Source organism: Belonocnema kinseyi, chromosome 9 (assembly GCF_010883055.1).
Source record: "Belonocnema kinseyi isolate 2016_QV_RU_SX_M_011 chromosome 9, B_treatae_v1, whole genome shotgun sequence".
Lineage (NCBI taxonomy): Eukaryota > Metazoa > Arthropoda > Insecta > Hymenoptera > Cynipidae > Belonocnema > Belonocnema kinseyi.
In genome coordinates this window covers 106,996,914-107,021,027 of record NC_046665.1, presented here as the reverse complement: position 1 = coordinate 107,021,027, position 24,114 = coordinate 106,996,914, and the positions used below count along the sequence as shown (strand labels likewise).

The 24,114-nt window shown below is 22.2% G+C and overlaps 1 protein-coding gene across 1 annotated transcript in view; it reads right to left on the bottom strand.

Annotated features, from left to right (window-relative positions):
- Window positions 1–4,090: 4,090 nt before the first annotated feature.
- LOC117179499 (amidophosphoribosyltransferase-like) overlaps window positions 4,091–24,114 on the bottom strand; it is a 47,951-nt gene continuing 27,927 nt past the window's right edge. The window contains exons 5-8 of the mRNA XM_033371367.1: window positions 21,048–21,281; window positions 16,791–16,918; window positions 10,475–10,696; window positions 4,091–4,422 (exon numbers count right to left, since the gene is read on the bottom strand). Of these exons, the coding sequence (XP_033227258.1) occupies window positions 4,150–4,422; window positions 10,475–10,696; window positions 16,791–16,918; window positions 21,048–21,281 (857 nt within the window). The 3' untranslated portion in view covers window positions 4,091–4,149. The remainder of the gene's footprint in view (window positions 4,423–10,474; window positions 10,697–16,790; window positions 16,919–21,047; window positions 21,282–24,114) is intronic.

Here is a 24,114-nt window from a genome sequence, read left to right as displayed (position 1 = left end):
TTGTTGAAAAATTCAACTATTTTCTAGAGAATTTACTTTTTGTTTAAAAATCGTGTTGAAAAGTTAATTCAAATCTTTTTGCTTTAAAAATTCACCAGTTTCCGTAGAATTTTAATTTTTCTTGAGTAAAAATGTAACTGTTTGGTACAAAATTTAATAATCTTATTAAAAAGTCATGATTTTTCGTTAAAAATTCGACTATTTAGCAGAAAATTAACTTATTATTTCCAATTCTTATTTTGATGTTGGAAAGTGAACTGGAATCTTCTTTGAATTCAAATTTAAATATTTTTCTAGTTTATCTGTTTTAGACGAAATTTCATCTTTCTTAGATAAAAATGCAAATCTTCAGTTGAAAATTCTGCTGTTTTGTAGAAAATGTAACTATTTTCTAGAAATTTTTTTATTAATTTAATATTCTGACGTTGAAAAGACAACTGAAGACTTTTTTAAATTTTTTTATATATATTTTTTTTTATTAAAAATTCATCTGTTTTAAGAAAAGTTTCATCTTGAAAAAAAAACAGTTGTTTGGTTTAAGATTTAACTGGTTTATTAAAAATTGATATTTTCTGTTTGAAAATATAACTATTTCGTCGAAAATTTACTTTTTGTTTAAAATTTATAATTTGGTGTTGAAAAATAAACTGAAATCTTTCTTGGATAAAAATGCAACTATTTGGTAGAGAATTTAAATATTTTTATTAAAATTGATCCTTTTTTGTAAAAAAAATTCGTCTTTGGATTGAAAATTTCATTTTTTTTGTCGTTAAAAAATTCATATTCTGATCTTGAAAAGTCAACTGGAATCTTTTTTGGATGATATTTAACTATTTTTTGGATGTTTTTTTTTTTAAATAAAAATTCATCTGTTTGAAAAGAAATTGCATCTTTTTCGATAAAAATGCATTTATTTTGTTAGAGTCATCCTTTTTGGTTGAAAAATTTCGTCTTTTTGGTTGAAAATTCTACTGTTTTTGTTTAAATTTAACTGTTTCATAAAAAAATTACTTTTTGTTGAAAATTTATATTTTTGTATTGAAAAATCTTTTTTAACAGAAAAACTTTAAAAACATGCAAATATTTGGTAGAGTTCAAAAATTTTGTTAAAAATGCATTTTTTGTTGTTGAAAAAATTCGTCTTTTTTAATTGAAAATTCAATTTTTTCGTAGAAACTAATTTTTTTTTGTTGAAAAATTCATATTTTGATCTTGAAAAGTCAAGTGAAATATTTTTTGGATAAAGACCATTTTTTCTAAAAATATGTCTATTTGATTTAAAAGTGTTCATATTTTTTGGTAGAAATACTGCACCTTTCTTTGATAAAAATGAAAATGTTTTGTTGAAAATTAAACTATATTTCCTATAAAATTTACTTTTCTTTAGAATTCATATTTTTTTCTTTAAAAGTCAATTGAAATATTTTTTGGGTGAAAATTCAACATTTTGTTTAAAATTTGACTTTTTGGTTTAAAAATTCATCTGCTTTAGTAGAATTTTTATTTTTCTTAAACAAAAATGGAACTTTTTGATTGAAAATTTAATAAAAATAATCAATATGTAACCATTTTTTAAAATGTTTTTTTTTTATTTAACTGTTTAACTTGCCAGTTGAAAATTCTGCTGTTTTGTTGAAAATTTAACTACTCTTTAGAAAATATACTTTTTGTTTAAATTTAATGTTTTGCGGTTGAAAAGAGAACTGAAATCTTTTCTGGATTTTTAAATTAATTTTTCTTATTAAACATTCATAATGAATAAAAATGCAACTATTTGGTAGAGAATTCAACTATTTCGATGAAAATTCATACTTTTTAGTTGAAAAAAATCGTCTTTTTGAATTAAAAAATCAGTTTTTTCGAAGAAACTTATTTTTTTGCTCTTAAGAAATTCATATTTTGATCTTGAAAAAGGCCACTGGAATCTTTTTTGGATGAAAATTAAATTATTTTTGCGATTTAAACAAATAAAACAGCATCTGTTTTACGAGAAATTTCATATTTTTGGAACAAAATGTAACTATTTTTGTTAAAAAGTCGTATTTTTGGATTGAAAAGTCTATTTTTTCGCAGAAACTTATTTCTGATTTAAAAATTCATACATTGATCGTAAAATACGAACTGACCTTTTTTTAAACCGAAATTTCAACTATTTTCTTGTTAAAAATTAATCTTTTTCAAATAAAAACTAATCTGTTTTAAGAGAAATTTCATCTTTCTCGAATAACAGCGCAACTGTTTGATTGAAAATTGTACAATTTTGTTAAAAAGTCACACTTTTTGGTTCAAAATTCTGCTGTTTTGTTAAAAATGTCATTATTTCACAGAAAATGTAATTTTTGTTTAAAAATTATATTTTGGTGTTAAAAAATGAATTGAAATTTTTTTCTGGATGAAAGTTTAACTTTTAAAAAAATGATCGTTTTTTATTAAAAATTCATATTTTTTTGTTCAATAAAAATTCACCTGTTTTAAGAAAAATTTAATCTTTTTTGTATAAAAATGTAACTGGTAAAGAATTCAACAATTTTGTTAAAAAGTCATTCTTTTTTTATTAAAAATTCATCTTTTTTGTAATGATAATTCCATTTTTTTACGTCGAAACTTATTCCTTGTTTAAAAATTCATATGTTGATCGAGGAATGTCAACTGAATTTTTGTTTTTTTTTTAACAGAAATTTCAACTATTTTGTTGTTGTTGAAAATGTATCTTTCTGATTTAAAAATTCATACTTTTTTATTTAAAATTCGACTTTTTTTTGAAAATTTAACTGTTTCATAGAAAATTTCTTTTTTGTTTAAATTTTATATTTTGATGTTTAAAAATGAACTGTAATCTTTTATGAATGAAAGTTCAACTTAACGAAAAAAATGGTCGTTTTTTATTAAAAATTCAGCTGTTTTACAACAAATTTCATCTTTATTGGATAAAAATTCAACTATTTGGTAGAGAATTTTTATTTTTTTTTGTTAAAAAAAATTTCAACTATTTTTCTTTAAAATGTATCTTTTTGATTTTAAAAATTGATCTATTTAGGTCATCTCTTTTAGTAGAAATGACTTTTTTTTTTAAGGAAAATGCAACTTTTTGATAAAAAATTATTCTTCTTTGCTTGAGCATTAAACTATTTTGTTTAAAAGATTTGCTTCAATCACTTTGTTAAAAAATCATGTTTTTGTTAAAGGATTATATTTTTAATTGAAAATTCATCTCTTTGGTTGGCAGTTTAACTATTAAAAAAATCTTTTTAATTAATAATTTGACTATTAGGGTAAAAGTTAAACTACATTGTTAATTTTTTTATTGAAGGCTTTGATCGAAAATTTCATTGTTTCATAGAAAAGTTTTTTTTTTCCTATCTGAAAATGTAACTTTTACATTCGTTAATATTGACCTGTTTTAGTTGAAAATTATTCTTTTTTTTTTTTTTAATAAAAAATCATTTTCTTGTTGGGAATTTATCTTTTTAGATTGAAAATTCCACCATTCTGTTAAAAATTTAATTATTTTGTTAAAAAGCCATCCTTTATAGTCGAAAAGACATATTTTTGTTTAAAATTAATTAATAAATTTGTATCTGAAATACTGTTTTATTCCATTTGTATAATTTACCATGTTAAAAATATTACAAGAGTAAATGCAGGTATATAAATATTAATTATCAAGGATAATAAAAAATAAAAAATTACGTACAATTCGTTAGATAATTTATGTACGGTCCCAAAGACTTTTACTCTATAAGAAACTCGTGTAAAAGTTGTGTATAAAATCATTTTTTTTCTATAGGTAAGATAATTATGTCTAAAACTAAGATTTACAATAAAAAATCCAACTAAAACGTATTTTAGTTTAATATTAAAAAGATTCGCTCTTGGAACTCGCTGCATAAAATTTCAGATTGAATCAAATCCCAAGATTTCGCGCTAGTCATTTTCTTTAAAAAAATTGTAATTACTCGATGGTTTGTGCGAGTAAAAACACATATTAAAAGGTTGATAAATATTTACAATAAATATGAGTAGCTCTCTCATAAAAAGTGGCGTAACGAGTATCGTGTCGTCCAAGACGACTCAAAATGTCTTTAGATTAAAAAAAAAAAAAGTTCCTGAGAAGTCGAGGCTTCAAGTGTCGTAAAAATTTTCCTTTTTTCACCAATCCAAGTCTCCGGGCAATTCGTCAGGATACTCTCCGGTTAAACAGGCGCTGCAATGGCCGATGTAACTCGACTCACGATTGTCCATTCCATGTCTGACGGCCTCGACGAGACCGTCAACGGAAAGGTACGTCAGACTGTCGGCACCGACGTGTTTTGCGAGTTTTACACTGTCCAGTTTGTTGGCAATTAGTTCTTCCCTCGTGGGAATATTTATTCCCATGTAGCAGGGATATTTCAGAGGTGGGGACGCGATCCTAATGTGAACCTGAAAACAGAAAATGGACTTTACAGGGCGAGCGCAAAATTTTATTTTTAAAATTCCCTGATTTTTTCCAAACCAGTTTTTTATTTTCTCTGACGATTAATATTCAAAGACCCATTGTGAACGTTTTAATCGGGAAAAAAAATCCCGGTTCGGAAACATTTTTCGCGGTCAATAAAATTTTAAAAATCGAAATCTATTCTCAACATTTTTCCATTTGAAGGAATAAAAAATAAACAACAAATTAAAGCATTCAAAGTCCAACTCTTGAATTGCAAACTTTTAAAATTTAAGTTTAATAGTTTTTTAATTCAAAAAAATATTCAAATGCTCAATAATTTACACGCATAAATTGAAATTTTTTAAATAAAATGCAGATAACCTGCAAAATTCAGAATTGTTAACATTCATAAATTATAGAGTTAAAAAATGTATATTAAGTTTCAGAAATCTAAATCAAAGTTTATATTTTCAATGCTTTGAATTAAAGAGCAATCAATGGACTTTCAAAATTTTCAAAATTATATTAATTAGTTATTTTAGGCTAGAAACATTAAAAACGTAAAAATTAAAATTTTCTTCAACTGTACAGTTCTTAAATTTGAAGTTAAATTATTTACATTTTAAATAGTTTAAGCATCCTTGAAAAGCTTTAAAATTTTATTTCAAAATATTGAGAAATCTAAAAGTTATTTTTATTTTTTTCAAATTCAAAATTACTTTACCGAAAAAAATTCCGACTTTTCGTAAGAATTGTGAAAGGTTCCAAAGGAATAAAAACATTTTCTTAATATTCCTAGAAAAATTGAAAATGATTTTTCATTTTGAAAAATTAATTCAACAGAATATTATAAAGAAATTTCAGAGATTCCATAAATTGTAGGAAGAATTCTATTAATTTTAAAATATTTTTAGAAGTGCTGAAAAAATTTCACAAACTTCATTTAAACTGCTTGATATCATTTCAAGATTTATTACAAATGATAAGTTTTCAATTGTAATTTATGCGTAAAAATTCAACAATTTGGCTCAAAAATTAAACATTTTAAATAAAATGTCAAATTAAATGGTTAAAAAGTGAATAATTTGGACTGAAAAAATATTTTTAATTTAATAAAAGCCTTTCATTACGAATCTCGTATTATCAAGTTATTTTTGTAGTTGAAAATAGTTTATAAAGTTTGAATCTCACCTTCGTATTTTTTTAATGCCTGAGACTTTCGAATTGAAACAGTAACAATCTGGAAATTCTTAAACTTTGAACGAATTTAGAATCATTTTATCAAAAAAATTATTGTTCAGTTTTTAATACTTAAAGGGCAGATCCATTTGGAAAATTATTTATTCATTTATTTATATTTACAGTTGATAAAATAATACTGTTTTTATCAAAATTTTTCGACTTCAAAGTTTTTATAATTATTTTTTAAATTATTTAATTTATAATTATTTTTAAAAGTATTGAAATCAAACTTGGACAGATTTTTCTTCTAAAAATTTGCAAAATTCCCGGCCAAGAAATAAATTCCAGGTCATTTCCCGGTCTCAGAAAATTAAAAATTAAAAGCATTTGAAGTTGAAAATTGTTGATTAAAAAAAGTTTTATTTTATCAAATGTAAATATAAAAATATAAATTATTTTTAAAATGGATCTGTAGTTTCAGTATAAAAACTGAGAATTTCCAGATTCTAATGGTTTCCATTCGAAAGTCTTAATAAAAATTGAAATTAATATATAATTGATTCCGATAATTTTATTTTTAAATAAAAATTTTAATAATACATCAATAAAATATTTTTAATTCAAAGTTTTAGGTCTTCCTTCATATTATTTTTTATATTAAATTTAATAAATAAATTTGTTGATATATTATTTTTATTAATTTTTTTAAACATTAAAAAATAATTTTAAAAGATATTTAGAGGCTCTGAAAGGATTAAAAATTAATTAAAAACTTGAAATGATTTCAAGTATTTTAAACGAAGAGTTAAAAAAATTTTTTCATCACTTCTAACATTTTTCTTAAAATCTCTTAAGTATCTCTTAAAATTACTCTAATTTTTTCTATAAATAATAAGTGTTTTATTGTTATTTATGAATTAAAATTTGAAGGATTTTTCTTTCAATTTGAAGGATTTTCTAAAATTTGTCGAAAAAAATCAATTCATTTTAAAATATATTTAAAAGTTCCGAAAAAAATTTCTAAAATTATTTTAAATTTGAAAAAATTTAAAACCACTTTTAGATTTCTCAAGATTTTGAAATGAAATTTTACAGCTTTTCAAGGATGATTCAACCATTTGTAATAAAAATAATTTAACTTCTAATTGCAAAACAATGCCAAAAAGTTAAAAATTGAATATTTTTTATATTCAAATTTTGGGAGATTGGTTCATTTAAAATTCAGAGGAATTGAAATTGTATTCTTTATCGTTAAACGTGTTCAAAATTAAATAATTATATATTGAAAACTTTTTTATTTGAATTATATTAAATTCTAGACGATTAAAATTTGACAATTTAATTTTGAAAACTGAATTGAATCTTTCAAAGGTAATACATCTAAAATGCTAGAATTTTTAATTGTTATTACATAATAAAATTATAAATTAACATTACATCTGATTAGCAAACTTTTCCTAAAATGAAAAAATTGAATTGAATTATTCAAAACAAGAACTTTTGGAATAAATAATAATTTTAAATGGGGAACGTTAAAAATGTAGGCACCAAAAATTGTGATATTAAATCTTTTTTATACTCAAACCCTTTCAAATTTCAATTATTTCAAGTAAATTTAAATTGCTTAAAAATCAATACTTTTTTAATTGCTAAACTCAATCTTTAATTCTTTAATTTCAAATCTTTCTTTAGAATTATTATTCATTCTAGAAATTTTCGAATCAAATATTTTTTTAATTTGAAATTACTTATTTGTTTATATCTTTAGCTAAAAATCGGACAAATAAAAAATTAAGATAAAGAATACAAAGGATATTTCTATGATCTGATTTAATTTTTTTAATTGTACAATTTTCAACTTTTTAATTCGAAATTGATTTATATTTACATCTAAAATTATTAAATTCAAAACTGACTATCAAGGCTTTTAATATGAAACTTTGAATTATTTAACAGCAAAATGGTCCTAAAATTTGGAATATTCTCAAAGATTAAACTGTTTTAGAATTGCACATTCAACTGAATTTTCAACTTAAAAATTTCATTTTTTTGCAATTGGTCGAATTTTTAAACAAGAAAGACTTAAATTCAACCAAAAACATTTGCATTTATTTTTGGGATTTTTTGGAAGTCAGCTGAATTTCAACAAACAAAAAAAAAAGAATTTTAAATCCAAAACAACGAATTTTCTGTCCAAATAGATGAATGTTCAACAGAACAGTGGAATTTTCATTCTTAAAAAAAGCCTTCATAAAACAATGCTTATATTCTCAATAAAATTATTAATTTTTCAACAAAATAATTGAATTTTTATCTATATACTGGAATATTTACCTACAAACATGAATTTTTAAGCAAATAGTCGAATTTTTAATTAAAAAAGACAACTTTTTATAATGAAAAATGAATTTTCATTCTAGAAGGATGAATTTTCAACAAACATGATAACAAAATACTGTAATTTTCAACAAAACAATTCAATCTTTAACTAAACTGTTGAATTTTCAACCTAATGATTGAATTTTTTCGAAGACAATTAAATTTTCAACAAAAGAAGATGAATTTTCAATCCAAAAGAACGCATTTTGTCTCCAAATAAACGAATGTTGAACAAACCAGTTTCATTTTAGATAAAAATCATGACTATTTAACCGAAATTTGAAATTGCAGCAACAAAAAAAACTAATGTTTGACAAAATAAATTAATTTTTAACTGAAGAGTTGAATTTTGAACAAACAATTAAATTTTCTACAAAACAATTGAACCTTTAACTCAAATGTTAAATTTTCAACCTAATAATTACATTTTGCTGAAGAAAATTAAATTTTCATGAAAAACAGTTGAATTTTCGACTTACAAAATACTTCAATTTTAAACAAAATAATAGAATCTTTAACTAAACTGTTGAATTTTCAACCAAATAATGCAATTTTTTAAAATACATTTTCAACAAAAGAAGATGAATTTTCAGTTCAAAAGATGAATTTTCAAATTAAAAGAACGAACTTTCTCTTCAAATATACAAATCTTGAACAAAACATTTGCATTTTCTATAAAAAGAGGTTTAACAAAATAGGTTTAACAAAATAATTAATTTTTTAAACAAAGAGTTGAATCTTGAACAAAATAATTAAATTCTTCTCAAAATAATTGAATCTTTAATCAAACTGTTGAATTTTGAATCTAATAATTAAATTTTTTAGAATAAAATTAAATTTTCAACCAAAAAAAGGAATTTTTAATCCAGTACAAATTTTCAACAAAAAGTCGAATTTTAAACAAAAACAATCGAATTTCCAACAGAAAAATGTGACTTTATCAAAATACTTTATTATTAAAGAAAATAGTTGAATTTTTAACGTGATAATTGAATTTTTTAGAAGACAATTAAATCCTCAACAAAAGAAGATGAATTTTCCATCCAAAAAGACGAATTTTCTCTCCAAATATACGAATGTTGCACGAAACAGTTGCATTTTCGATTACAAAAAAATTACTTTTTAACAATATTATTCAATTTTTAAGAAAGCAATTGAATTTTGAACAAAGTAATTAAATTAAAAAAAATTAAATATGAATCCAAAACAAACGAATTTTCTGCCCGAATAGGTGAATGTTCAACAATACAATAGAATTTTCGTTGTAGAAAATGACTTCTTAATAAAATGCCTAAATTCTTAATAAAATAATAAAATTTGTAACAAAATAATTAAATTTTCAACAAAGATAAATAATATTGTAACAAATTATATATAATAATATTTGAACAAAAAAATTATTTTACAACAAAATAGTTATATTTTCCACAAAATAGTTGAATTTTTAACCTACAAGTATGAATTGTCAAACAAAAAGACAAATTTTTAACCAAAAACATTAATTCTTTACCAAAAAGACGAATTTTGAACCACAAATAGAGAAGTTAAATTTTTAGTAAACTAAATTATTTTTTAGTCAAAGAAACTAATGTTTAGTCAAATAAATTTTTAATAAAATAAATTAATTTTTAGTCAAAGAAACTAATGTTTAGTGAAAGAAATTAATTTTTGACAAACAAAAAATAACAATTTTCAACCAATTTTCAACAAAAAAGGTGATTTTTTTTACAAAACTGTAGGATTTTAAACAAATAAAAATGTTTCAAGCAAGAATTAAACAATTTTCATCCAAGTTTTAGAGTTTTCAAGCCAAAAATTGATTTTTCTCTAAAAAACTTGAATTTCTAATCCGAAAATATGAGCTGTCAATAAAAACGTTAATTTTCAACTAAAAAAAAAGAAAATATCAACCTAGTTTGTTAAAAATTTACTTTTTTGGTTGAAGATTCATAATTTTAGTTAAAAATTCATCTTTGGTTAAAAATGTAACTATTTTGTTGAAAATTCGTCTGTTTTGGATGAATTCAACTCTTTCTGATTCAACATTAAAATCTTTTTTTTTTCTGGTTAAAAATGTAACCATTTCGCTGAAAATTCGTCTTTATTGGCAGAAAATTAATCTCCTTCGTTGAAAATTGATCTACTTCATTGAAAACTAACTTTTTGGTTGAAAATTCATAATTCCGCGTTAAAAAATTAATCTCTTTTGTAAGGAATTCATCTTTTTGATTGAAAATTAATTTTTTTCTGTTTAAGCATTCAACTGTTTTGTTGAAAATTCGTCATTTTTTGTTAAATTTAACTTCTTATATTGATATTTCAAATCTTTTTTGTATGACTAATTATGCATTAGATTTTTCGTTGAAAATTCAACTATTTAGTTAAAAATGAACGATTTTGTTAAAATTTTAATTTCCCATAGCGCGAGAATGATGGTGAATTTTTCTGAAATGGTAAACCGGTACTAATAAGTTAAAATTTAAGTTTATTCACCTCCTTGGCGCCAGCGTCTCGGAGTAATTTAATAATTGGCCCAATTGTGTTTCCTCTCACGATAGAATCGTCAATCAAAATCAATTTCTTTCCCTTGACATTTTCAGACAAGGCTCCAAATTTCTTCGCTACTCCCAGCTGCCTCAGCCTAGTGCTAGGTTGAATAAACGTCCTTCCCACATACCTATTCTTGCAGAGAACCTCGGCAAAAGGAATCTGAGACTGCAAGATTAAAATGAGAAAATAGAAAAATTTTAAACTTGGAAAATTATAAAAATAAAGATAGGCCTGACAATCAAGGGGTACTTTTTTGGCCTAAAAGGGTAAAAAATTCAGGAGAAATCTATAAGATTTCAAGTTCAATTCAAAAGAAATGAAGAAAAAAATTATTCGCAAAAATTTCATTGATTTCCGTAAATATCGAATAAATAAAGGGGAATTTCAGGTAAATGATTCGAATTCGATCAAATTTATAAAAATTCGAGTTGAATTAAAAAAATAAATTGAAAATATGAAAAAAAATTGAATTTAATTAAATCTCTAGAAATTTGTGGTGAGGTTAAAGAACTTCAGGATCAATTAAATAAAAACTTTAAAAAATAAAAAATAAATGAAATAAACTATTGAATTTAGTAGAATTGAGTAAATTTAAAAGAATTTACGTTAAAAAAATTAAGGATGAATTAATAATAATTCAGAGTGAATTAAAAAAAAAATCAAACTTCTTTAAATATATATGAAACCTTACTAATTTCTAACAAAAAAGTGACTATACTAAAAACAATTCAAATGAATTGAAAATAATTAAAATAATTTTAAAAATTCATCGATTTCCGTCAAATTTGAGAGAATTTAGAGAAAGTTCAGGAAAACGATAAGCATTCGATAAAATTTATAAAAATTGAAGGTGAATTTGAAAAAGAATTCAAATAATTTGAAAGCACTTTAAAAACACTAAAGAAAGTAATTAAATGCCTAAGATGCCATAGCAAGATTAAAAGACTTCAAGGTCAATTAAATAAAAACTTTAAAAAATAAAAAATAAAAATCTATTGAATTAGGCAGAATTAAGTAAATTTAAAAGAATTCACTTGAATTAAAAAAATTGAAGTGAATTCATATAATTCAAGTAAATTTAAAAAAATAAATAGAATTCAAAAGAATGCAGGGTAAATTAAAAATAATTCAGAGTGAATTCCAAATAAAATTTCAAACTTCTTTAAATCTATGGAACCTTACTAATTTCTAACAAAAAATTGGCTATTGACTAAGAACAATTCAAATGAATTGGAAGAAATTCATAATAATTCAAGGCGAATTTAAAAAAGGATTCAAATTATTTGAAAACACTTTAAAAATATGAAAAAGTAATTAAATTCCTAAGATATCATGGCGGGGTTAAAAGACTTCAGGATCAATTAAATAAAAACTTTTAAAAATAAAAAATAAAATAAACTCTTGAATTTAGTAGTATTAAGTAAATTTAAAAGAATGCACGTGAATTAAAAAATTTAAATTCTTAAAACTCAAGTAAATTAAAAAAAAAACACAAGAGAACTACAAAGAATTAAAAAGAATTCGCGATAAATTAAAAAAAATCCAGAGTGGATTCTAAAAAAATTCAAACTTCTTTAAATCTATTAAACCTCAATCATTTCTAACAAAACAGTGACTATTAATTAAAAACGATTCAGATGAATTGGAAATAATTTTTTTTAATTGAAAAAATTTAATTGATTTCCCTAAAATTTGAAGGATTTAGAGAAAGTTCAGGAAAACGATAAGCATTCGATCAAATTCATAAAAATTCCAGGTGAATTTAAAAAAGAATTTAAATAATTTGGAAACACTTTAAAAACACGAAAGAAAGTAATTAAATGCCTAAGATGCCATAGCAAGATTAAAAGACTTCAAGGTCAATTAAATAAAAACTTTAAAAAATAAAAAATAAAAATCTATTGAATTAGGCAGAATTAAGTAAATTTAAAAGAATTCACTTGAATTCAGGGTAAATTAATAATAATTCAGAGTGAATTCCAAAAAAAGTTAAACTTCTTAAAACCTTTGAAACCTTACTAATTTCTAACAAAAGAGTGACTATTGGCTAAATACAATTCAAATGAATTGGAAATAATTAAAAAAATTAAATTGATTTCCCTCAAATTTGAGAAAATTTAGAGGAATTTCAGGAAAACGATAAGAATTCGATGAAATTCGTAAAAATTCCAGGTCAATTTAAAAAAGAATTCCAATGAATTGAAAACAATTTTAAAACAAATAAAGTGACGAGGTTCAAAAACCTTAGGATCAATTAAATAAAAACTTTATAAAATAAAAAAAAAACCTATTGAATCAAGCAGAATTGAGTAAATTTAAAAGAACTCACGTGAATAAAAAAAATCAAGTGAATTCTTATAATTCAAGTAAATTTAAAAAATGCAAGAGAATAAAAAAAAATTTAAAGGAATTCAGGGTAAATTAATAATAATTCAGAGTGTATTCCAAATAAAAATTCAAACTTATTTAAATCATTGAAACTTTACTAATTTCTAACAAAAAAATGACTATTGACTAAAAAAATTCAAATGAATTGAAAATAATTTTAAAATTTAATTTAAGAAAATGCCTAAGAATTCATGGTGAGGCTAAAAAAAATTCAGGATCAATTAAATAAAAACTTTTTAAACTAAAAAGAAAAATTGTTTAATTATTGAGTTTAGTAGAATTGAGTACATTTAAAAGAATTCACGTGAATTAAAAAAAGCAAGAGAATTTAAAAAAATTCAGGATAACTTAATATAAATTCAGCGTGAATTAAAAAATTCAATTATCTTTAGATCTTCGAAGCCTTACTAATTTCCAGAAAAAAAGTGACTATTGGCTAAAAAAATTCAAATGAATTGGAAATAATTTTAAAAACTTAAAAAACTCCATTGATTTCCGTAAAATTTGAGTGCATTTAGAGGTTCAAAACTTCAAACTTTTAAAAATAAAACATAAACCTATTGAATTTAGCAGAATTAAGTAAATTTAGAAGAATTCACGCGAATTAAAAAAAATTTAAGTGAATTCATAAAATTCATGTAAATTAAAAAAATTCAAGAGAATTATAAATAATTGAAAAGAATTCAGGGTAAATTAATAAGAATTTAGCGCAAATTCAAGCAAAATGTTTAAACCTCTTCAAATCTTTGGAAACTTATTAATTTCTAACAAAATAATTGGAAATGGTTTAAAAAATCGAAAAAATGTAATTGATTTCAGTAAAATTTGAAGGAATTTAGAGGAATTCAGGGGAAATGAGAAAAATTCAATGAAATGAATAACAAATAATCTTTTAATATATCTTTAGAAATTCCTTGAAACTTTTTAAAGCTTTTGAAAATGTATGAGAATCTTTTGCAATACCCTAAAATATTTCAAAGCCTTTGAAATCACATTAAATGACTTAAAAAAATTAAAAATTTCTTTGTTATCTCTTAAAATAACCAAAAATACATATTTCAAATATTTTGAAATTATTTTGTTTATTTTATCAATTAATCATCACGATCAAGGAAATATAAATTCGGATTTTTTTTAAATCCATTGAATTAAGTAGAATTGAATTTTGTACATGAAATTCTGTTGAAAATTCGCATTTTCCGGTTAAAAATTAAACTTAATTAAAGTGTTTTGATTGAAAACTCGTGTTGAAGTTATTTTATTCAGTAGAAAATCTAACAATTTTATTTCAAATTTAATTATTTTGTTAATAATTATTATTTTTGGTAGACAAGTAATTTTTCTGGTTAAAAATGTAAGTGTTGAAGATTGAAATAATTTGTTGAAAATTCATATTTTTTGGTTCTTTTTAAATGCTTTTAATTTAAAAATAAAATCATTTTCTTTTAAATATCAATTTGGCTGAAAATTGAACTTTTTTGTGGAAAATGTATGCAATTTATTGAAATTCATACTTTTGGCGAAAAAGTTAAAAAATCTTGTTGAAAAGAAATTAAAGAAATAATGACTTTAGCAGAAAATTGTGAGAAAATAGTGTTTTTAGTGTAATAAATGTTTTCGTGCAGAATTAGCTCCTTTTTGTTGCTTGAAACTGATCTTTTTGACAGTAAATGTGTATAAAATGGAGTTTAATTATAAACTAAAAAAGCTTTGTTGCACAGCTTGTTTTTATTATTGAAACAATTTTAATTAACAATTGCTAGGGTGACCGTTTTAATCAAAGAAAAAAATTCCCGGTCATTTCCCGGTCAATAAAATTTTTTTTAAATTTTACACTTTTAAAATTTAAGTTTAAAAGTTTTTTAATTCAAAAATGTTTTAGTCAAATGCTCAATAATTTACTCGTATAAACTAGAAGGTACTTACACTTTTCAATTGAACAGTTTTAAGTAAATAAAGTTATTTTAGGCTAGAAACATAAAAAATTTAAAAATTTAAATTTTTTCAACTTAAAAGTTCTTAAATTAGAAATTAAATGATTTTTTTTTCAAATAGTTCAAGCATTCTTGAAAAGCTTTAGAATTTTATTTTAAAATCTTAAGAAATCTAGAACTTGTTTTAAATTTTTGCAAATTTTAAATTATTTTTGAAATTTTTTCAGAGCTTCTAAATAAATTTTTAATTAATTCAATTTTTTCTACAAATTCTAGAAAATCCTGCGAATTTAAACAAATTTTCTTCAAATTTGGATTTATAAATAACAATTAAACACTTATTAATTGTAAAAAAATTAGAAACATTTTAAGAGATATTTAGAATTTTTTAAAAGATTAAAAATTCACATAGAACTTAAAATGATGTCAAATACCAATAACCTAATTTAAAACAAAATGTATATTTTTGCAAATATCCAAAAAAAAATTACAAGCTTTTTAGGAATTGTGGAACACTCCAAAAGATAAAAAACATTTTCTTAATAACTAAAACTTGTCGATTTTTTAAGAATTTTGTGAAGTTTCACGAAAACGAAAGACATTTTTTCAGCTTCCTAGGAAAAATTAAAATAATTTTTTATTTCAAAAAATTAATTTCAAGAGATTATTTAAAAAGGTTTTAAAATTGTCACAAAAGAATCTCAAAGATTTTAAGGCAATTTTTAAAATTTTGCAGAATAAATAAAAAGTGCAGGAAAACTTTATATAATTTCTAGAGATTAGAAGGTTTAGAAGGTCTGAAAAGATTTGGAAAAAAAAGAATTTCCCTTATATTCTTGCGAAAGTTTTAAATAATTTTTTATATTAAAAAATAAACTTTAAGAGAAAATTAAAAAAAGTTTTTAATCATATCAAACGATTTCCTAAAATTTCGAGAAAGACTTTACAAGATTTTAAAGGCAAATGTTACAATTTCATAAGATTATAAAATAAAAACAAATGAAGAATCGAGTAAAATCAAGAAATAGTTAATAACGTAGAGATTTTTTGTTTGCACATCTCATTTATACAAAACTCTTTTTTTTTATTTTCTCTACAATCTTATGAAAATGATATTTATATAGATTTTAAAGCAAAGTAATATTACTTATTTACTTGTTCTCAATTCTCAAAATTTAATTTCAACGTGGATTTATTATAACAATTCGAAAAATAATTTTTGATTTATTTGGGTTTTGCCAAAGATGAAAAATATTCGTAAATCGTCTTAGAATTTTCTTTAAAATTCCCTGTTCCAACTCATAATTTTAATTTTTTTGAAAATATCCCGTTTCAACTTCGAATTAGAATTCACTCTTGAGAAAAATTCTCTGTTCCAGCTCGGGATTTACTTAAATTTTAAAAATCTCTGTTCCAGGAAAAATTATAATTATTTTGAATAAATACCAATTTCAACTCAGAATTGGTTAAAATTAAAAAATTCCCTGTTTCAATTTAGAATTAGAATTATTTGGAAAAATTCCTGTTCAAATTCAGAATTTTGTTCCTTTTTGAAAATTTCCAGTACTATCTCGGAATTTGTTAAAATTTGAACATTTCCGGTTCTAAGTCAGAATTATTATTAATCTGGAGTAATTCTAGTTCCAACTATAAATTTCTAAAAAATTGAAAGTTCCCCTTTCAAGATAAAAGTTACATTATTTTAATTTTAAATAGTTTAAAACCCCTTAAAATGCTTCAAATAAAGACAGATTTTTCTTCTGAAAATTTGTAAAATTCCCGGTCAAGAAATAAATTTCCCGGTTTATCCCGGTCTCAAAAAATTCCCGGTCATTTCCGGTCAACTTTCACTACAAATATTTGAATTTTTTTCGTAAAAGCAATAATTTTATACCATAAAACGGTCTTTGAGGCGGGTAAATAGAAATAATACAAACCTGTCTGGCATAACCGTGTGCAGCAGCAGTTCCAGATTCTGGAACAGAGCTGACGATATCAGCTTGAACTGGTGATTCTAGAGCCAAAACTCTTCCGCACTGCATTCTTACCGAATATACCATTTGACCTGAAAATTATACAATTCATTTTTTGATAATTTCGATAAAACCAGGCCTCACAGTCCCTATGGAATAAAATATAGGGACCAAAGGGTAACAAATTCAGACGATTTTCAAATCATTCCAATTAAGTTCAAAACAATTCAAATGAATTGGACAATTTTTTTTTGTAATAAACAAATTCCATTAATTGCCCTAAACAGCGAATTAATTTAGAGGAATTTATCTAAAGGAGAAGAATTCGATAAAATTCATAAAAATTTAATCCGAGGTTTAAAGAATTTAGGATCAATTAAATAAAAACTTTAAAAAATTCAAGAGATTCGCTATTTTCTAACCAAGGAATTGACTAAAGACCACAAAAGAATTAAAGTTAAATTCAAAAGAATTGGAAATTTTTTTGTAAGTATAAAGTATATACTAATTTGCGTAAACTTGAAATTAATTTAGAGAAAATTAGAGGTATAGAAGAAGAATTAGATGCAATTCATAAAAATTCTAGGTGAATAAGAAAAAAATCAAATGAATTGATAACAATTTAAAAGTATGAAAAAATTGATAGAATTTGATAAAATTTATAAGAATTCAAGGTGAGGTTATCATAAATTACGACTAATTGAATAAGAATGAACTTTTTTTGATTAATCCATTAAATTAAATAGAATTGAGTAAATTTAGAAGAATTCAAGTACATTTTAAAAAATTCAAAAAAATATAAAAGAATTCAGGATGCATTCTAAAAAAACATTTTAAATTTTTTATTCTTTGAAAACTTACTGACTTATAAACAAAAAAGTAACTAAGGACTACAAAGCAATTAAAGTTGAATTCAAAAGAATTCCAAAGAATTAACAAATTTTTTGTTTTGTAAAAATTTTAAAGAAATTAGAGGTAAACGAGAAGAATTAGATGCAATTCATAAATATTCGATTTGATTTTTTTTAAATAAAATGAATCAATAACAATGTTAAAGAATGAAAACAACTTGGTAGAATTTGATCAAATGTCTAAGAATTCGAGGTGAGGTTAGCAGAAATTACGATTAATTAAATATGAATTTTTAAACAATTTTAAAAGCCTATTACATTTAATAGAATTGAGGAAATTTATAAGAATTCAAGTAAATTAAAAAAGAATGCAAAGAATTCCAAAAAATGTAAAAAGAATTCAGGATGCATTCTAAAAAAACACTTTCAATTTTTAATTCTTTAAAGCCCTACTCACTTATAAACAAAGAAGTGACAAAAGACAACAAAGCAATTCATATTAAATTCAAAAGAATTTAAAATAATTGGAAAATTATTTGTAAATAAAAAAATTCTATTAATTTTCGTAAACTAGGAATAAATTTACAGGAATTTAGAGATAAATGAGAAGAATTATATGAAATTCGTAAAAATCTAAGGTGAATTAAAAAAAAATCATATCAATTGATAACAATTTAAAATATGAAAATAATTGATAGAATTAGATAAAATTGCCAAGAATTCAAGGAGAGGTTAAAAGAGATTACGATTAATTGAATAAGAATTTTTTAAAAAATCTTAAATTATCCATTAAATTAAACACAATTGAGTATATTTAGAAGTATTCAAGTGAATTAAAAAATTTGAAAAGAATTCCAAAAAATGTAAAAACAATTCAGGATGAATTCTAGAAAACACTTTAAATTTTCAATTCTTTGAATAATATTCCATTTTTAGTCGATAATTGATCTTTTTTTAAGGTGAAAATTCAAGTATTTTTTTAGAAATTCGTCTTTTTTGGCAGAAATTAATTTTTTTGGTTGAAAATTCGTTTTTTTGGTTACCATTTTAATTACAAATTCATTAGTTTGATTGAAAATTAATTTTTTTACTGAAAATGTTTCATTTTTAATTGAAAATTTATCTTTTTTAAAATTTAGTCCTTGTAACCAATTGAATATTCTATCATTTTATTTAAAAATCCATTTCTTTGGTTAAACATTTTTTTTTTTAATTTAACTATTTAATTTTTAGTTGAAACTTAATCTCATTTAGTGGAAAATTCATATTTTTTGTAGAAATTATTCTTTTTGTTTAAAAATTCATTTTTTTATTAAAAATTTAACTATTCCAATCAAAAATTAATCATTTTAGTTGAAAATACATCAATTTGATTAAAAAATTAACTATTTTGTTAAAAATTATTTTTTTGTTTGGTTAAAAATTAATTGTTTCAATGGAGAAAATTAACGATTCCAGTTATGGTTAAAAATTCATCTTTTTAGACCTAAATTCAACTATTTCGTTGAAAACTCATGTGTATTTTGTTGAAAAATGGTATTTTTTATATAAAATTAATCGTCTTGTTTGCAAATTCCTCGTTTCCGTTGAAAATTCAAGTATTCCAGTTAACTAAAGATCATTTTATTTGAAAATTTGAAAAAATTTTAACTGAACACTTCTTAAATTAGAAATTCAATTATTTTCTTTTTAAATAGTTTAAACATCCTGGATAGCTTTAAAATTTGCTTTCAAAATCTTGACAAATCAGGAAGTTGTTTTAAATTTAAAATTATTTTGAAAATTTTTTCAGAACTTCTAAATATCTGTTAAAATTAATTGAATGTTTTCTACAATTTTCGGAAAATCCTGCAAATTTTAGAAAATTTCTTTATAATTAGATTCTTTTCAAGAATTGTGAAAGGCTTCAAAAGAATAAAAACATTTTATTAAGATTCTTAGGAAAATTTAAAATAACTTTTCATTTTGAAATTTTTTTTAAGAAACTATTTAAAGTTTTTCAAATATTTAAAGAAAATTTTTAACAAAAAAATCTAGAAGATTTTAAGAAAACTTTCTAAAATTTGCATGATAATTTTTAATCATTTTAAAACTCCTAAATATCCATTAAGATTACTCAAATTGTTTCTACAAATGTTATTTTTAAATTATACATCAAAATTTAAAAATTTCACTTACAAATTAAGCATTTTTCGAAATTTTAACGATTCCAGGTTTTCTATGTCAAACAATTCAATTAAAAATTCTTTACTTTTAAATATTTGGTCTCAATTTACTTTTCTCAAATAAAAATCCAAATATTGCTAAATATTCAAAAATTAATCTTTTTTTTAATTAAAAATTTCAAATTAAATGGGTTAAAAATTGAATATTTTAGACTGAGACAATATTTTAAATATAATCAAATCCTTTAATTAAGAATATATTATCATGAAGTTATTTTTAAGTTGAAAATAGTTTATAAACTTTCAGTCACACCTACACATTTGTTTAAGTTTTAACGTTAAAATCTGAAAATTCTTTAATTTTGACCTGGTTTAAAATCGTTTTTGTTCACTTTTTATTACAGATGAATTAAAAAAATTTATTTATTTATTAAACAAAACTGTTTTTATCAAAAATTTCCAACATCAAAGGCTTTTATTTTTTATTTGTTCAAATGTTTACAAATTATTTTAATTAAAATTGTAAGCTTGGAAATAAAAATTTTTAAGGGAAAATTTTTCAAGTAAAAAAATGTTGAATTACGCATTGCAAGCTACATAATAGCATAATTGAAAAACAACAATTCAACTAATTATTTAAAAACTGTTGAAATCGAAAGTGGACAGATTTTTCTTCTGCAAATTTCTAAAATTCCCGGTCAAAAAAAATATGCTTGAAAGATAAACTTTATTATTAAAAATTCACGTTTTTGGTTTAAAATGTATCTATTGTAGTTGAAGATTCATCATTTTAATTACAAATTCTTTACATTTGTTTCAATTTTTTTTGTGGAAAATTAATTATTGCATTAGTAAATTTAGCTAATCCATTTTTGGTTGGAAACATTCAATATTTTAGATGCAAATTCAAGAAACTAATTGTTATTCTTTTTAGTATTATTTAATTATATAATAAGACAATGATTCAAATATATTTAAGAATATAAATTACATGAATCCTGAAAAACTGAAAAAAATATTATTTATAATTCATTATTTTAAATAATTCGAAATATTGAAATGGCTCCGTATTGTGAAAAGTTACACCTGGAAAAAAACTTGAGATACCTGGAGAAAAAACCTGGAATTATCGGGGAATTTTCTTTCAGGATTTGAGTAGACATCCTGTAATTATTATCAATTTCAAGAAAAATTTGGACACTTACCTTCAAAAATACTATCGCTTCTTGCAAAGTAGACATATTCAAAGATGCAGAAAGCCTGTGGCTTATTGTTTGGCCTCTCCACGATATCAATAGTCTTGATACCCTCGCGTGTCAATTCTACAATCTCCCCTGGAAAAACTTCTCTCACGTATCTTGCACCGATACTCAGAAATCCACAGGATTCTGATGAAATAACCCAACCCTCGGGATCGTCATCGTCATCTGAATCGTTCCCTATTGATGAAAAATTCGATATAAAAATTTTAGACTCTAAATTTTACAAATTTCTCGAAGAACCATCTATTCAACCATTTGAAATTGTCTTTCTTATGTTTATTTGTTAACTTAAAAGAAAAATTAAATTATGAAAATTTTTTAAATTTTTTGGCCAAAAATGAATTTCTACCTAAATTGATGAATCTTAAACAATTAAAATTAATTTTTAACGAAATAGCTGCATTTTTAAGAAAAAAAAATATGAATTCTTAATAGAATATGTAAAAGTTAATATTTCAACTAAAAAAGATTTTAATTTTAAATAAAAAATAGTTGAATTCTTCCTCCAGAAAGTATTTCAGTCAAGAAAGGAAAAGAATGTCAACTAAATTGTTGAATTTTCAACCATAAAATACAAATTTTCTACCAAATAGTTAAATTTTTAAATAAGAAATATACATTTTTAGTTTAGAAGAAACTATTTTTGAGAAAAGAAACAATTTTCAAGAAAATAATTAACTTTTCTACCAAGTTCAATCAAATACATGCATTTTCAGCCAAATAGTTGATCAACTAAAAATTTTCAATCCATAATAATTAATAATATTTATTTTGTTGTAAAATTATTTTTTTCAACAAGATTAATGTATAAAATAGTAATAATTGATATTTAAAACTAAAAAAGATTTTAATTTTAAACAAAGTGATTTAATCCTCAACCGAAACAGATTTATTTTCAAATAAAAAATTATATTCTTAACCGAAAAATACAATATTCGAAATATAATATTAGCAAAATTAGGAGTAGCCATCAATAAAAATTTCCAGGATAATAAAATTCTCTATAGTTGAATTTTGAAATAAAATGATAAATTTTTAGTTAAAAAAATTACTTTTCAACAAAAAAAAAAACGAGTTTTCAATGAAATAATTAAGTTTTCAACCAAGTAGTTGAAGTTTTCAGCCATAAAAGATAAATTCTCAATGAAAAATGGAATAGTTGGTATTTTAGCTGATAGATATTTTTATTTTATATAAAAAAACAGTTGAATTATTCCAAAACGAAGAATTTTGAAAAGAATAGTTAATTTTTCCGTGAGAAACGATTTTTCTTTCCAGAAAGGAAAAAAAATTAACTTAATTGTTGAATTTTTAACTAAAAAAATATGCTGCGAATAGTTAAATTTAATAGTAATAATAATAATAGTTAAATTAACAAATTACTTTTCGATTACAAAAAGACGAATTGTTAACAAGAAAAGATAAATTTTCTACCAAATCGTTAAATTTCTAAAGAAGAAGGTAAATTTTCAGTTTAAAAAATACTACTTTAAAAAACGAATTTTTAAGAAAATAATTAAGTTTTCTACCAAGTTCAATAAAATACACGCATTTTTAACCAAATAGTTGGATTATCAACTAAGAAAGATCAATTTGCACACAAAAATGGAACAGTTAAATTTTCTGTTCAAAAATGAATTACCACCCGAGGAAAAATTTAATTTTGTACCAAATAAATGAATTTCTATCAACACAGATTATTTTTCAGGTGAAAAAATGTTGAAAAAAAAACAATAATTTTTAACAAAATAGTTAAATTTACAACCAAAGTAATCAGAATTCAGCTACAATCAGGAATGTTTAACCAAAAAATGAAATTTTAACAAATTAGTTCAATTTTCAACTAATAATAATTAATATTAATAATGTTGTTGTTATAAATTTATTTTACTTCAACAAGATTAACTTAAAAAATAGTAATAATTGATATTTCCACTAAAAAAGATTTTAATTTTAAATAAAAAATGGTTGAATTATACCAAAAAGATTAATTTTCAAATAAACTGTTAAATTCATAATCGAAAAATAAAATATTGGAAATATAATACCAAAATTAGAAGCAGCCGTCAATTCAAAATTCCCGGATACTGAAATTCTCGATAGTTGAATTTTTAAATGCAAATATAAAATTTCAGTTACAAAAAAAAATACTTTTCAACAACAAAAAACGAGTTTTCAATAAAACAATTAAATTTTCAACCAAATATTTGAAGTTTTCAATCATAAAAGATGAATTCTTAATGAAAAATGTAATTGTTGCTATTTTAACTAATAACCAGCTTTATTTCAAATCAAAAACAGCTTTTTCTGTCAAAAATGCAAGATTTTTTTTACAAAACAATTCATTTTTCCGCCAGAAAAGATTTTTTAGTCAAGAATAGACAAAAAAGTTCACTAAATTGTTGAATTTTTAGCTAAAAAATGTACATTTTCAAGCAAATAGTTCAAGTTTTAATTAAGAAAGATAACTTTTCACTTGAAAGTATTATTTATAAAAAAAAATCGAATTTTCAAGAATATAATTAAGTTTTCTACCCGGTTCTATAAAATATATATTTTTTTAAACAAATAGTTGAATTATCAAATAAAAAAGGTGAGTTTACAACAAAAAATGGAATAGTTAAATTTTCGGTTGAAAAACGAATGAATGAACTTTATATGAAATAAATGAATTTCCATCCACATAGATTAATTTTCAGACGAAAAAAATAACTTTGAAAAAAAAAAATTTCAACAAAATATTTAAACTTACAAAAAAAGAAATCAGAATTCAACTACAGCGATGAATCTTTAACCGAAAAATGTATAAAATAGTAATAAAATTCTCTATAGTTACATTTTAAATGAAAATATAAATTTTCAATTACAAAAAAATAATTTTCAAAAAACAAAAAAAAAACGAGAAATATAATAGTTGATAATTTAAACCGTAAAATTTTTTACTTTAAATTAAAAACGGTTGAATTGTGCCAAAAAAGGAAAAGTTTTCCACAAAATAGTTTATTTTTCC